Consider the following 14,228-nt stretch of genomic DNA (forward strand, 5'->3'; position numbering starts at 1 on the left):
TTTATTAGCAGTATGTTGTGTTAAAGTGATATATCTCCAGTGTAGTGAAGGGTATTTGAATAGATCATGGTTATCTTCGCAGGCGTGGCCAATAAAATGCAAACATACAGATTGTCATTCATTTATTAAATTAGGGGCCAATTCTGGAAACCGTGATGCCTGTGATGGTCAGCGGGACAGGTCGCACACTGAAAGTTACTCGTTTGCATAAGCAATTGCAGGATTGTGCTCTCGGTTACATTCTTCTGCACAAAGAGCTGCCACAGACACAGGCTACACATTTTAGCCAATCTACAGCAAAATTTAGTATGATTCCCCACAAACACATTTTATACCCCTCTCATTCCTAGCAATCATGTGTGTTTTCCCAGCGCGACGGCAAATGTTGAAATAAATCAGGGGGTGAAGAAAGGATGGTAAATTTATCCTCAGCAGCAACAGTTTAGACAACGCAACATTTCTGATTTTTTTTTTATTTTCAAAAACTCTTCCCCCCCCCAAAAAAAAACCAAGGCGAGAGTTATGCTGAGTTGTGTGGACTCAGGAAACTCCCTAGGCTGAGCATGTGCTCTCTGATCCACAACACGCTTTGAGGTAGCAGTTAGCACTAAGAAATCGATAGGTATGAAGGGCACATTTTAAGTTTTGTGAATGGAAACAAAGGAAAGTCCCCAGTCAAGGCGGGTTCTGAGTTCCTCCCGGGAATGGCTCACTTCATGGGGAGAGCTGACCATGCTCTGAACTTCATAGGGGGCCCATAGCACCAAGCACCGTCAGCTAAAATTTTTGCAGATAACCTTTAATTTACAGTGCCCAGCTTTCCACACCCAAGGCCTGATTGTCTAAAGTTCTGGGCAGCTCCCCGTGACCTAACTGGAGTTTGAGGTGCACCTCAGAAAAATTAGGCCAAAGATCTCCTAGGGTGCGCTGCTAAAAATTGAGAACACAAAATTAATGCCCCCTGAAAACACTGGCCCCTAGTGACCAAGGCTAGGATTGTCAAGCTAGCCTAAGGGAATTAGGTGCCAAAAATCACAGTGAAAGTTGGATGCCTAATTCTGTTGGATCCCTTTGAAAATCCAACCCTTGATTCTTAAACCATATAAAGGCAAAAAGTCTCTTCAGGACAGAGACCATCTATCTACCTGAGACTGGACAACATGTAACACAATGAGACACTGATCCTGGCGGGAGTCTCTGGACATTAATGTGATATTAAATAATACTCAGGGATAAGATGTGAATGAAACAAAGCCCATAACCCTAACTGCAGATTCAAAAGTATTACTGAGAGAATCAAGTAACCATTACTGCAGTGTGACATGTTTTTAGATAAACCCAAAACAACATAAAATCAACTGGAAATTCGGAACTGGGTTTCCGAGAGGTTCACAAACCTCTTGAGCAAAGCTCAGACCATGTTAGAGGTTTGTACCATAGTTCTGAAATCATACAAAATTCTTTGTTTTTATCCATCAAATCCAACAAACAAACAAACAAGTGGAAATCGTTTGGTTTAGGCCAATTTCTGCTTTGAGATTTTGGGTTCATACAAAGTTGAAACACAAAGTGGAGCTCCAGAGTGCAGGTAAGGAAGAACTGGGGAGAGAGAGACAACCCACATGGACTGAAACCAAAGAAAATTCTTGCACAAACCCCTGTGAAGTTCTCCCCCAATTCTATTTTATTTGAAGCAGGACTGAAGCCACATCAGGGTTCATTTCTATGCCAATTTAGGAGTACCTCTTTACTGGGGGGGGAGGGGTTTCATACATTTTTATTTGACTCTCCTAAGTGACAAGTTTGTACTGACTGGAGCCTCCATTTATGTTATGAAGATTCAAGACTCTTTTGGTCACCTAATTTACATGAAAAAATACTTTAGATAATACTTTGCAGATGTGCCAATCATAACCAAATCCTGTAGAGTAGTGTTTGGTCGCTATCCTCTCCAAAAGTCAAGTAATGTGCTTAAAGCAAATAACATGCACACATCTAGGCTGAATTCTGTCCCTTTTGAGAACTTGCGTGGAGCATTAATGCATTTAGTCTGTAAGATACAAGAGTAGCAGAACTTTATAGGGGGCAGGGGAGATATTGCTCAGTCTGCTGGTACAGGCAAGACAGTCTACTTCATGTATGTGCATGTAAGTAACATATTTTATATTCCCTTTGCCACAATCCTCCTTTCACCAACATATGATCATTAACTTCCACTTTTCTGTTCCTACAATGTACCTCGTTTTGGATTAGTGACACCAAAATGGCTTCTCAGTTTATTCTACATTTGCATTAATATTGACTCCCTTGCCCGCATTATCCACTGAACAATCTACGTTTCCATAAAAGTCATCATGCCTTCTGATGCAGGGCAAGCTGGAGACGCAGCACATGTTAGACAAATCTCCTATCTCCCAAAATACACCTAGCAGCGATTGCCATCAAACTCTCATGCCTGATTGCGAGACAAAATGGAGGTATGGCCCAGGGTAACAGGGCTATCCCCAGGGTTCCTCTACTGGCTGTATGTAAAAATAGGCCAATAGGGAGCATAAATGAAGGCAGGTGAAGACCGCTTTAAAACACAGTCTTGTAGACCAGGCTGGTGGTTTAGTTCAGTTCACCGCTGATAACAGGGCTTGGGGTGCAGATACAGCCGACTGGGCACCTATTTGCAGTCTATGACCAGAACACAGAGTGTGCTGCCAGAGGGACAGATGTCCCTTCGCTAGGTGTTACTAGCACCCATCTCAGACTGTTTCCAGTGTCACTGGCATGTGCTGAAATCTCCTTTGCCACTCTGGGCCTGTGCCACACCATCGTTTCACGATCAAGGTTCTGTGGGCACTGAGCTATTCCCCTGCATCCAAACACTCATTGCTTCCTCACTAGCAAAACCCCAATCCTGACATCACCTCTCCTCTTTGATGATGGAAAAGCATCTATAAACTACCTGACTTTACAGCACTTCAGAGACCTTCCTTGGGCATGTAACGCTACTGGTAAATGCATTCATTGCCACATCTGCACTAGGCCTGAACACCAGATTTTGGGGAGGCAATAGGGTATAACTGGTGCTACTTTCCTATAAAACACCTGTATTTCCTCTGCAAGGCATTTTGGCATGAAAGAGGATGATCAGGCCCATAAAATACAATCCACTACATGATGACTTTTAAAGAAGTAAAACAGAGGCAGTGAAAGTCATTCACGCCTCTTTTCATGTCACTGCACTATGAAATCCTACCTGCAAATATAAACGTTTTCAGGTTAGAGACTGAACGAGTTCAAAAATGCCTGTAAGCAAGTCAGACACCCTGGTGATTGGGTGCATCCCAGAGAGATAAGAGAAAAATATTGATCGAGCCGATAACTCCTATTGACAACAGCCCTGATTGGGCCAAAATATGTAAGCAAATGACAAATGCAATTTACTCCTCAGAAGTTGGGTCCATTTCAATGTAAGGAAAGATGGCAGTACATGAAGCACTTCAAAGTTTTCACAAATTAAGGCCAGAAGGATCCATTATGGTCACCAGTCGGACCTCCAGCAAAGCAGAGAGTACAGAAATTCACCTGGTAAGGTTTCCATCAAGACTAACAACTTACAGCTGAACTAGAGTGCATCTTCTAGAAAGACACCTAAATAGGTCCTCTTTTAAAATCGGTACGGCCAGAATTCAGGAACAGCATAGAACCTGTAGACTGAACATGACCCTTTATGCTGAAGTTAATCTGCCACGTGTTGGAGACTGAAACAATGATCTGTATTTATCTTAACCAGCGGGACTACTGTGTACTAGATCCATCCATAAAAGGTAAAGAAAAGCACAGCAAGCATTGGTATCTCAATGGACTATCTAGATCCACAATAATCAGGTGGGTTAAAAAGGGGGCCAAGATCTGGAAGCAGTTTTCCCAAATCAAGAAATAATATAAAGCTCCACTTTCCACCCTATGTGACTTTTGTCATTATCATCTTTTCTGATTCCTACAAAGCAAACCTAATTAGGAAGCTCTCTCATTAGTCTTCCAGAAAAATTAGCACAGCTTATGCTAATTACTCCTGTAAAATTTAATAAACTCGTTGAAATGGGAATAGTCTAATGAGGTTTTATTTATTGAACTAAGATAACTGTAAGGAAAAAGGTTAGAACACAGGGATATCTGGTGTGGTAATAAAACTACAATTTATTCAATTCCTGCACAGGAATTTTATTGCAAATATTTTAAATTCAAATATGAGTTACAATTTGAATGTTAAATCAATCTAGAATTTAATATAATAACAGCAAGTGCTACATTTTTACTTTATCTAGGATTACTATGCAGCCTATTGCTTCAGTTGTAACAGGAATCATTGTGCATTTGTGTTATGACAATAATACCCTTTTACAATTAGTTCTTGGTGATAGAGCTTTGTTTAGATACATGTAAAACTGGGTTCGTGATCAAATATACAGGCAATTCTAAAAAGATAATTCCACATACATTGTATTTTTTCCATGAGCTTCCCTGAGATGACTGGTCTCTAACAATAATAGATTTATACCTCTCTTCAGAGAAGAGCGGGACGCTAAATTTCTCTAGGTCACTTTTATAATAGACTAAAATATAAAGTAATTTTCTAGACTGTTCTCACATGCACCTACTGAAATTTTTAACCACATTTTTAACTAAATAAAAAGGTACAGTCCATATTTCCTAAATACCTAGTAAAAAAAATCTAACTTAAGTTGATTGTACAAGTTAACTTTGTAGCCACAAAGACTGCTCTATCTGTATCCCACAAATGGCTTTCTTGAATAACCAATCAAAAAGAGAGTCAGGAGGAAGAATAGGGCAGCATTTTTCATACAAGTATGGCTGTCTTAAAAAACGGTAAGAGTTTAAGTGATGATTCTGTGTTAAAGTCAGATTAAATTCAAAGATAAGGCTTTATCAGACTGCAAGGCATGTAGGAGTGCTTTAGCCCAAATGTCAAATGAATTCTGCAAGCTCACATGCAAATAAAAATAGCTAAATATGGTTTTGCATATCAATTGACACAATAGCTTAAGATTTTATGCATGCAGAAGCGACAGCAAGTGCAACTAAACACATGTTCTGACTTGTGCAGACATTTTTTTTACAACAATTGTTAAAGTACTCCTCTTAAGATATAGCAGCTCCATAGAGATGTCTTTATACTTTTCAAACCAAAAGGGAAAAAAATGAATAGGATAAATGTCACGAGAAACATCACTAAAGCCACTAACTGTATAAAGCACGTACTTATTTGGCCTAAATTGTCTGAGCTAGCCACGGCCAAGAAAAGGTTTTAAGTACCCTACTGGGACAGATGCAAAGCGGCAACAATAGAAGCCACACTAATGCGATCCAGGTAACACAATCCTGTTTCAAAAACACAGGGAAGGCTAATTACAGCACTGCTGAGTCAAATTTCTTATCCCATTGCAACCCACAGGAACAGGTCAAAATCAAATGTTATTCAAACCACACTCATATCAACCTTCTGTATCAAAGTCACAATTTAAAACCAAGTGAAGAACTTAAAAGCTTAACCCATTCACAAGCAAAAGGGGGTTCAGTGCGGGTGGCGAGGTAAGATTTATATTATAATCTAAACAGTATTCAACTTGTTTTTTAAACCTGGTGTTCAAAATTGCAAGCTTTGTATCAGTTTAAGTAAATACTGCTAATTTGATCACTACTAGGAAGTTAAATCCATTTTTTCATATAATTGGTTTGTTGTTTTTTTCCCTTAAAGCTACTGAAAATCTGTAGGGTTCAGTTTAAATAAATTGCAACTAACAGCTCTGCATATTGGATCATTAAACAAAATATTTCTGTAAACCAGCTATCAGCATCTTAACATTTCTTTTTTCAATACAATGAAAAATGCATGTGAATTTTGTAGCTTTCATGTAGCTCAAAATGCCACTTTAACACTCTATTTTATACTGTTCAACTCTGCACCCTACTTAGAGATATCTCTACAGAGATGTGTTTTTATGTGTGTTCTTTTACTTCCCCTGGTGTTACCTAATTCTAATATCAGGTGAACGGATGCACAGTTAAAATATATATGTTCTGAGATTAAAACGATCTCAGGATTCGATACTGTAACAAACCAAAACGTTTTCTCTAAACTGCCAAAGCATGCGCTTGCTTAACAAACTCAAACAAGACATAAACCTGAAAGACTGCCTAAGCACAATGCCAAGTGGTGCCTCTCTGCTATGTTCTCTTTTATATAATTCTGTTTTGATGTAGTGCTGAACAGATCTGACTCTACCTTTTTTCATAAAAATGGACACTCCAGCACAGAAGGTATTTTGAACTTAATATAGCGAACATTAACCCAGACAATAAGACAAAGAAGAACTATACTCTATACTCTGCCTTTCCTATGCATAGGTTAGTGTCCCTTCGGGGTCCCTGTATTCACTGATTACTGCATGGTATTGCTTTCCCTGTTTGATGACAGACAGTTTCAGTCCTTCATGGCCATTTAACTCTCGCAGAGTAATGCCACATAATAAACTGTTTATCATATATGTTTCCGTACAATGAATTTCAATAATTAAAATATAAAAATGACTATTTGGCTACAACTTTGCATAATTTGCAAACAGACTGCAAATTGCTCAGAACAACTAAAACAGATTTATCGTTCTACAATGATTTACTCGGTCATGTCAGATTAGTAATATGGATCTGTTTAAAAACACGATAATTAAGACAGGCAAAATGAATTAATCATCTGACAATATAGTCAAAATAGCACTCCAACCAAAGAAAATAACTGGAGAAAATCTTAGTTTGCAGATTTTTTTAAACTGTTCTTATGCATAAATAAAAACCTTAAAATGTAGATGGATTACATCCAACAGAACTACTGTAGCTAAAAGTGATAATGATTCAAACATTTTTCAAATTAAAGTTAAATATTTATAAGCACCCAACCACATTCCATAAATCACAAACTATTATTTTATTTCTGAAGCTTCCCTGGCACAGCATGTGAATTGAGCCACAGAAAGTCAGCAAGAAAAATATCCCCTTTATGAACATGAATCAGATACAAAAACTAGAGCATTCCAAAGAGCAGGTCTCACAGTTACATTCCATATGGCCCTTCCATGGGAATCACAATTGCACAGCGCAACGAATTCGGTATCAACAACAAAATTTCATCCACATATACACGTAGCCCCTTTCCCATTAGCAACAGAACGCAGGTGTTTCATTATAATGAGGAATAAAATAAAATTGAAGGAAACAATAGCGGTCCTTACCTGTCAATTATCACTGGATCTGATGGAGTCTCATTTCTGTTGCCACAGCTTTTCTTGTCACAACACCGGCTACAGAGCAAAAGTGAGAGGATTTAGTGCAACCATTACACTGTAAAATCATCGTTACGAACACAGGAGGTTCAAATTGCAAGCTAGAGTTACCATTCTGTCCCTGACTGGAAATCAGTCGAATTTAGTGGGTCACATATGGGTTAATTACTATGTTTAACTTCTTGCACAGCTGGTTAGTAACGGCAAACATAAAGAGAAAGGGGTTTTTGCCCACTTTCACGAACAATAGTTCAGGATGGGGAGTGTGGTCTGTCCCTTTTCATAAGGCCAATACACACACATCAAGACCAATAACAAGAGTGGGCTGTTTTTCCAGTGCACATAATTTTAACATCTGGGTTGGTGCTCATATTATACTATTGGTTTCCAGGGGAAGTAGAAATTCCCAGCACAATATTTTCCCCTTTTAAAATACTATTGTTAGCAGAGAAGCTAAAACAGAAACGCCATTGGCTGCTGCTTTTTATGCTTGAGTGTATCTGTTTCTCGAAGTTTTCTGAGAATTGTAATGATTGCTAATAGTACTATGGAAAGCACGGCACTGCCGGCTGGTGCCCTGCATTAGGTCAGATCCAAAGCAGGCATGTGAAACGTAAGCTCCCTCTAACAAAGAATTGCTCCATTGCTGACCTTGAGACTTGGATTCTTTTGAACTAAGATGGCTCATTGTTTCCAAAGAGAGTTAAGTTGTTGTTTGTGATGATTTTTTGTCAGGGGTTATTGTCTATTAAGAGCCTGACTCATTAAAATATCAGCCATGATCTCTCATACAATATATACCCATTTCCGCTTAGGGCAGAAAATCCTCCAGGACATAACTAGTTAGAGATGGATCCGGACTTTCCTTGGAACCAAACCTCAAAGCCCTTACTCTCATGAGCAGCCCCATGTAACCAATCAGGTTCTTAGCCACTTCCTTCATCTCCCTCGTGGCAGAACATAAATATCCACCCACCAAGGATTCCCCCTTACAACCCCATCCCTGTGACTCCCCTTAGTAAGGGAGTAAAAGTAGTAAACGAACACAGCCCCAGGCCATAGGGGCACTTTGTCTCTGTACAACCAGGAGGCCAGTGCAGCCCCAGCCCCGGCCTGCCCCTCATTTCTCACCCCCGACACAGACCCCTACCGTCACCTCAGCAGTGCCTGTGCTTACACTGCCACCGCGGTGACTAAGCTTCCCTATCACGCCACGGGGTGGAGATCTGTTCCTGGAGGAACCTGTCTGTGTGTGGATCTAGGGCTGGGGTCCCCTATATTCAGGGCCGGCCCTAGCGAGGTGCAAGGCCCAGGGCAGAAGTGACGACTCCTTCACTTCTGGGACTGACCACGCCAGCCAATCACACCGGCCCATGGGGGGCCCCCCAAAGCTCAGGGCCCGGAGCTGTCTCTCCAATTCGCCGTACCCTAGCAATGGTTCTGCCTATATTACCCCTAGTTTCCACCTTCGCCACAGAGGATGGCCCCTCTGCATCTGTCAGACTTGCTGACTGTGGGGTGACCATATGTCCTGATTTTACAGGGACAGCCCTGATATTCAGGGCTTTGTCTTATCTAGGTGCCGATAACCCCCCCGATCCCGTCCCGATTTTTCACACTTGCTATCTGGTCACCCTAACTGACTGGGACTGACAAGCCTCACCATATACAACAAACCTTTCTGTAAATGCCAATTTTCAACATTCAGGATTAGGGTTCTGGTAGGAATTACAGCTACTCTTACTTCATCTAAGAGGGACTATTTTGTTCCTGCAGAATGTGGAAGAACACCAGCGCAGGAAGCAGTCATTAGAAATGCCACACTATATAAATAGCTCTGCTGGGAGTATGACAAAGGTTCTCTTATGCTGCTGAACAATAGAACGAATAATGTACAGTAACCCACCAAGACTAGCAATACAGCCACTAGCCACACTAAAAATAACAAAAAAAAAATGGCTTTACAAACCCAGCCTGTTGAAATGTGGTTTCCAACAGGAAAAAAAAAGTTTCAAAGAGGGAAAAAATACATAATGCTTTTCACTGTCAAAGCTTCAAGGCAACTATTCAGGATTGAAACTTTTCACAGGTAATGCATGTGCAGGATGTCCAATTCTGTGCAAGGCACATTGTTTTTACAGTACAACCCCATAACTGATTCACCAACAAAATTAAAAGCCTCGACACACAAAATAGATCAGAATTTAGGAAGGAATAAAATAAGCTCATAGGTCATGGGGACTTTTTTTCCCCCTTTTTTGTTTATAAAGGGGAATTTAGCTAGAATATGTGGGATGGCAAAATTTACCCAAAAACAAAGTAATAAAAACCACTAATATTTTTAAATGATTAAATTTGAATTAGAAGCATAGTTGGCACAAGTTAAGACACACAGTTCTTGTGACTAATGCGAAGCAGGGCCAGATTCTGGCATTCTCACTGCCGTTTAGAAGAACCTTATCCCGTGAGTAGCCCCACCGACTCCAAAACGATTATTCCTAGCGCAAGCCGGCACTGAATGTGCGAGTATCAAAACCTGGCCCATGGGGCCAGAATCTGCCACTCTTACTTATGCTGTTCAAGGCCCCAACCCTGGAAGCTGATCCACACAGGCAGATGCCAGTGTCCACACGTTACCCAACAGCGGGTCTGTTCACATGAAACAAGTTCCTGGATCAGGGCCAAACACCTCACTGTAGTGTTGGGACACGCCCCTTGTAAAGAACAAGCCCAGGTGGGGTGAAGATACATAAATTAAGATGGGGAGGATTAACACATCCTAAAGCTAACAGGGGAATGGATTGGTTCCGTTTCCTTGCAGGGAAGCTCCCCTGTAAAGAACACTGCCTTGCTACTGAGTGGCCACTGAATAGGATTTCTTGGGCAGTAAGGTACCAGTACACAAGACTAAGGGTGGACGAACGCAGCCCTTGTGTATTATGTGAAGGCGAAAAATAATGGCTCTGTGCCCTTTTTCTTGCAGCTTAATGAAATACAAGGAAGAGCCAAAATGGTGGGTTTTAAGTGGGTTTTTTCCCTGCTTGTTTTTTTCATTAGAAATTCAAGCATTGTCTACCCCGGTTTTTCTATGGACAACTGAAGAATTAAGACATCACAGAAAGCCTCAATTTGAAACCTCATAAACTGACATGAGAAGTGATTTTTTTTATTCAGTCTGATTCAAACGCTCTGTGTTTTGTTAATAGCTAATTAACACTTGGGATGACAACTGTCTTTGCTAAATATCCACCTTCCTCATCCCTTCAGCTAAGAACCGAGAAAGAGGAGAATATTGGGAGCTGAGTCCTCCAAGAAATCCTCTGATTAAAACAGGGAAGGTGAGACTTGACATTCTTGATGCTTCTAAGGTTAAAAAGTACAAAAGGGTTGTTGTTGTTGTTTAAAAAGAAAAGAAAAACTTTTCTTTATAACCATAATGAATGCGGAGAAAGGCCACAATCCCAATTTTTTCCTCCCTTGCAGGTCACTTTTAAAACACGCTTTTCTTATGAAGAACCAAGAAGAAACATACTGTGCATGGAGGTTCAACTTTCCCCCTGCTGGCATCTCGAGGAGGTCCCTATGGGATACTGGCCAGGCAGCTTGCATGATGCGTCTCGGTATTGCTGGCATACTTGGGCACGTGTAAACTGAACACCGTGCAAGAACACCAGTGCCCGTTCTGAAGTGGTACCCAGAGTCTGATGGTTGCATCTCTCTCTGATTTAACATGCATTAAAAAAGAAGCCCCTAAGAGGCTCCCAACCAAATCTGACCTGAATACAGGAAAAAGAGAGTATGCTAATGTACCCTTCTCATCTAGCTCTTCCTGCTCCTTTTGTTTTCTCTATATCAGACGGATGCTGCTCTCTTCACATCCAGATCAGCCTCCTGCTTCCCATGGTACCATTTCTCCCCTCCTCATAGCCTACTTCCTCCAGCAATCATTCCTGCCTTCTTCACACCAGCCACCTACATGCTCCCTCCCTTGAGCTGCTGGCCAACATCATCAACGATGTTCGCCATGACTGGCCATTGTGCAGTTGGAAGGGGAAGGGAGCATCATACAGGGAGCCTCCTCCCCTTGCACACGCCATGGAAGGGCCTCTTGGCATCACAATCCCTGCACTTGGCAGCATAAGGACTAGTCCCTCCTATGGTTCCTAGGGGCCACCCATGTCCCTGAAGGGGGTGGGGAGAAGGCAGGGTCTTCCCCACTCTGCACCTGCCCATTGAAAGGGCTGGGGGGTGGGGGAAGGGAACAGCCAGCTACACTGTTCGGATGGGTGCTTCCTGCACAGCCCTTGCATGCAGAATTGCTCCCAAAGCACAATCCCGCTCATTGGCTCTTCTGGAGTCAGGTTGGCGTCTTCACATCACTCTCCATGCAGTCCAGCCCTTAGATTTAGCACTAGGGAGCCCTGAACACGGCTCATCCCTTGTGTGCAAACCGCTGCGTACATGGACTGCACTAGAACAATGGGGTTCCATTGCAGGCAGATCTTCTCTGGTTAGCCCAGTACAGCCAGATCACAACCACTGCTTTAACCAGAGTGAACTGCCTCACCCACGGCACAGGATTGAGTTCCCCCTTTTTTTTTTTTTAAACAAAGTTTAAAAATTTAAAAACAAAAATGTCTCATGTGAAACCCTGACATGGGTCAGCCGCAGGGTGAGGATCCTTAGATCCACAATACAGTCCACCACCCCTTGAGCTAACAGAAAAGCTGGTAGCAGTAGAAGGCTGTTATCTTCCGATTAGACTTGCCACGAGAGGGAGATGGAGAGACAGACACTTTGGCAGTGGGATTCACAGCAACACAACGTTGAGACTCAGGAATAATGGATTCGATTCCAGGTTCTGGGCAGGTGGGCGGGGGGGTTCTACTGAGAGCACAGGACAGACAGTCCTCCTTCTCTCAGCCCTGGAACCCAACCCAGTACCATGGTTGCCCCTGGCAGCCAGGAGGAGCAACTGCAGGTAAAGTCCCACTCGACCCATGCATTCTCACGCAGAAGCACGCTCAGTTGTTCTGGAGCAGTGTCCCCAAACCAGTCCATGCCCCCTCACCCCTTCCAGAGCTGGGACCAGGAATGGGGCTGCAGCTCAGGGATGGGGGACGCAGATAGAGGCAAGGGGGCAGAGGCCTGGGCCACAGCTGGGGTGGGTCTGGGCCATGGCCGCGACCAGGGATGGGAGCGGAGCTGCAGCCAGGCTGCAGTGGGGGAGCTGTGAGGGGCTGGAGCATGCTCAGTGCAGATGGCATCTTCTGAGATTTAGATGCCAAACTTCAGCAAGTCTCTACTGAGCATGTGCAAACTGCATTTTTTTCAAGAGGCTAATAACTTAGCCAAATATGGGTGGATTTTCATGGGGATGGCACAAGGCAGCTGTCTGACATCAAGGCAACCAAGCTGCCTAATTTCAAGTCCCTGCTCCACAGCATGGAGCTGGTAGAGTTTCTCAGCACAACAGTTGTAATTTTTTTAACATGGACAAAACAACACATTTTCCCTAACTTCATTCTTGGAAATGGCAGAGCCATATTAGCTTAAACTTTCCCAGAAATACAGCCTTAGCCATTCACCATGCATAGGGAATTTCAGCCTGAACGGTAATCAACTTTACCAAAGTTATAAGCAACTGAAAACAGGGTTTTACAAAGGAAAGTGTCAGGCAATTCTAACTATCCGCATCCCTACCTGCGCTGCCTATAACAATAATAAATTCCATTGAGTCAATGAATTCTTCCCAACTGTTAACATATCAGCCAAAAGAACAGCCTTATTTTGTAATCTGCAAAGAACAATGAAACCCCTACAGATAAACAAACACCTGAAATGTAACTCACTCACTTTTTTCTACAATAGTCAAGGGTCTCTCCTGTATATTTCAATTCTTGGTCTTATCCACCCCATAGTTTTAGTACACTATAAATAAACAGCTTTTGTCACATAAATGCAAAGTTTTATTGTGCAGTTAGTCTTGATAGAAAGCACTGCAGAAAGTTGTTTAGGAATTAAATATCTAAAACAAGCTATTTTAAAATACAGAGCCCTCACTATTTCATGTCTGAAATGAAGAAATTTCATCTTAGGGAGAGCAAGCTGTCTTTCACACCATATGGCTAATGGTAGTGCATAGCAATTAGCTGGGCTGATTAATGGGGAACAGACTCTAATTTTATGCTTATAATTGAGGCTGCATTTGCACCCCTGGTGCAAATTCAGCACATCCCAACTTCCACTTACAACAGGCAAGAAATCAAGAGAAATAGAATGGTGTGGAGAGAGGTTTTTTTTTCCTTGAGTCCCCTAAAGAGCATCAGATTTGCAATTTAAAGGAGTGTTAGCAACACAATAGATGACAGATTTGTGTAATAGGGTCAAGCAGCCTGGTAAACAAACAGCACCCCTTCCAAATCTATAGGCTGCCAGGAAAATTGTAATCTCTAACATTTGCAGTATGAAATTTGAATTTGGTTTTTCCCTATCAGGCATGCAACATTTGCCCGCAATGGTCTGAGAATTTTTTTTCTACCCCATACTTTGTGTTTTTGATAAAACACAGAAAGCAACTAAGGGTAAAGGAAGACAAAGATAATAAAGAGCTTGAGCCAATGAATTTTAGGAACTAGCATAAACTGCAGTAATAGAAGGGAAGACTGCATTTGAATGTCATTTTTCAGCATTCCAATAATAGAATACATTTTATCTCGGTCAAAATATATTGATATAAGTGTAAATCTTAGATGTCGATATATGTTGGTCCATTGGCTGAAATCTAGCTGTGTGTATATTCTCCAATGTTTTTAAAAAGTACATCTAGGAAAATTAATGCATCCAAGTCTCTATAATCCCTACTCTTCCAAAGAG

General features: G+C 41.7%; 1 protein-coding gene across 7 annotated transcripts in view; it reads right to left on the minus strand.

Annotated features, from left to right (window-relative positions):
• Window positions 1-14,228, minus strand: part of EBF1 (EBF transcription factor 1) — a 317,339-nt gene that overhangs the window by 286,207 nt on the left and 16,904 nt on the right. For all 7 annotated transcript variants that reach the window (XM_045028556.1, XM_045028555.1, XM_045028554.1 and 4 more), the window contains exon 6: window positions 7,302-7,370. In XM_045028556.1, the coding sequence (XP_044884491.1) occupies window positions 7,302-7,370 (69 nt within the window). The remainder of the gene's footprint in view (window positions 1-7,301; window positions 7,371-14,228) is intronic.

Source organism: Mauremys mutica, chromosome 8, assembly GCF_020497125.1.
Source record: "Mauremys mutica isolate MM-2020 ecotype Southern chromosome 8, ASM2049712v1, whole genome shotgun sequence".
Taxonomy (NCBI): domain Eukaryota; kingdom Metazoa; phylum Chordata; order Testudines; family Geoemydidae; genus Mauremys; species Mauremys mutica.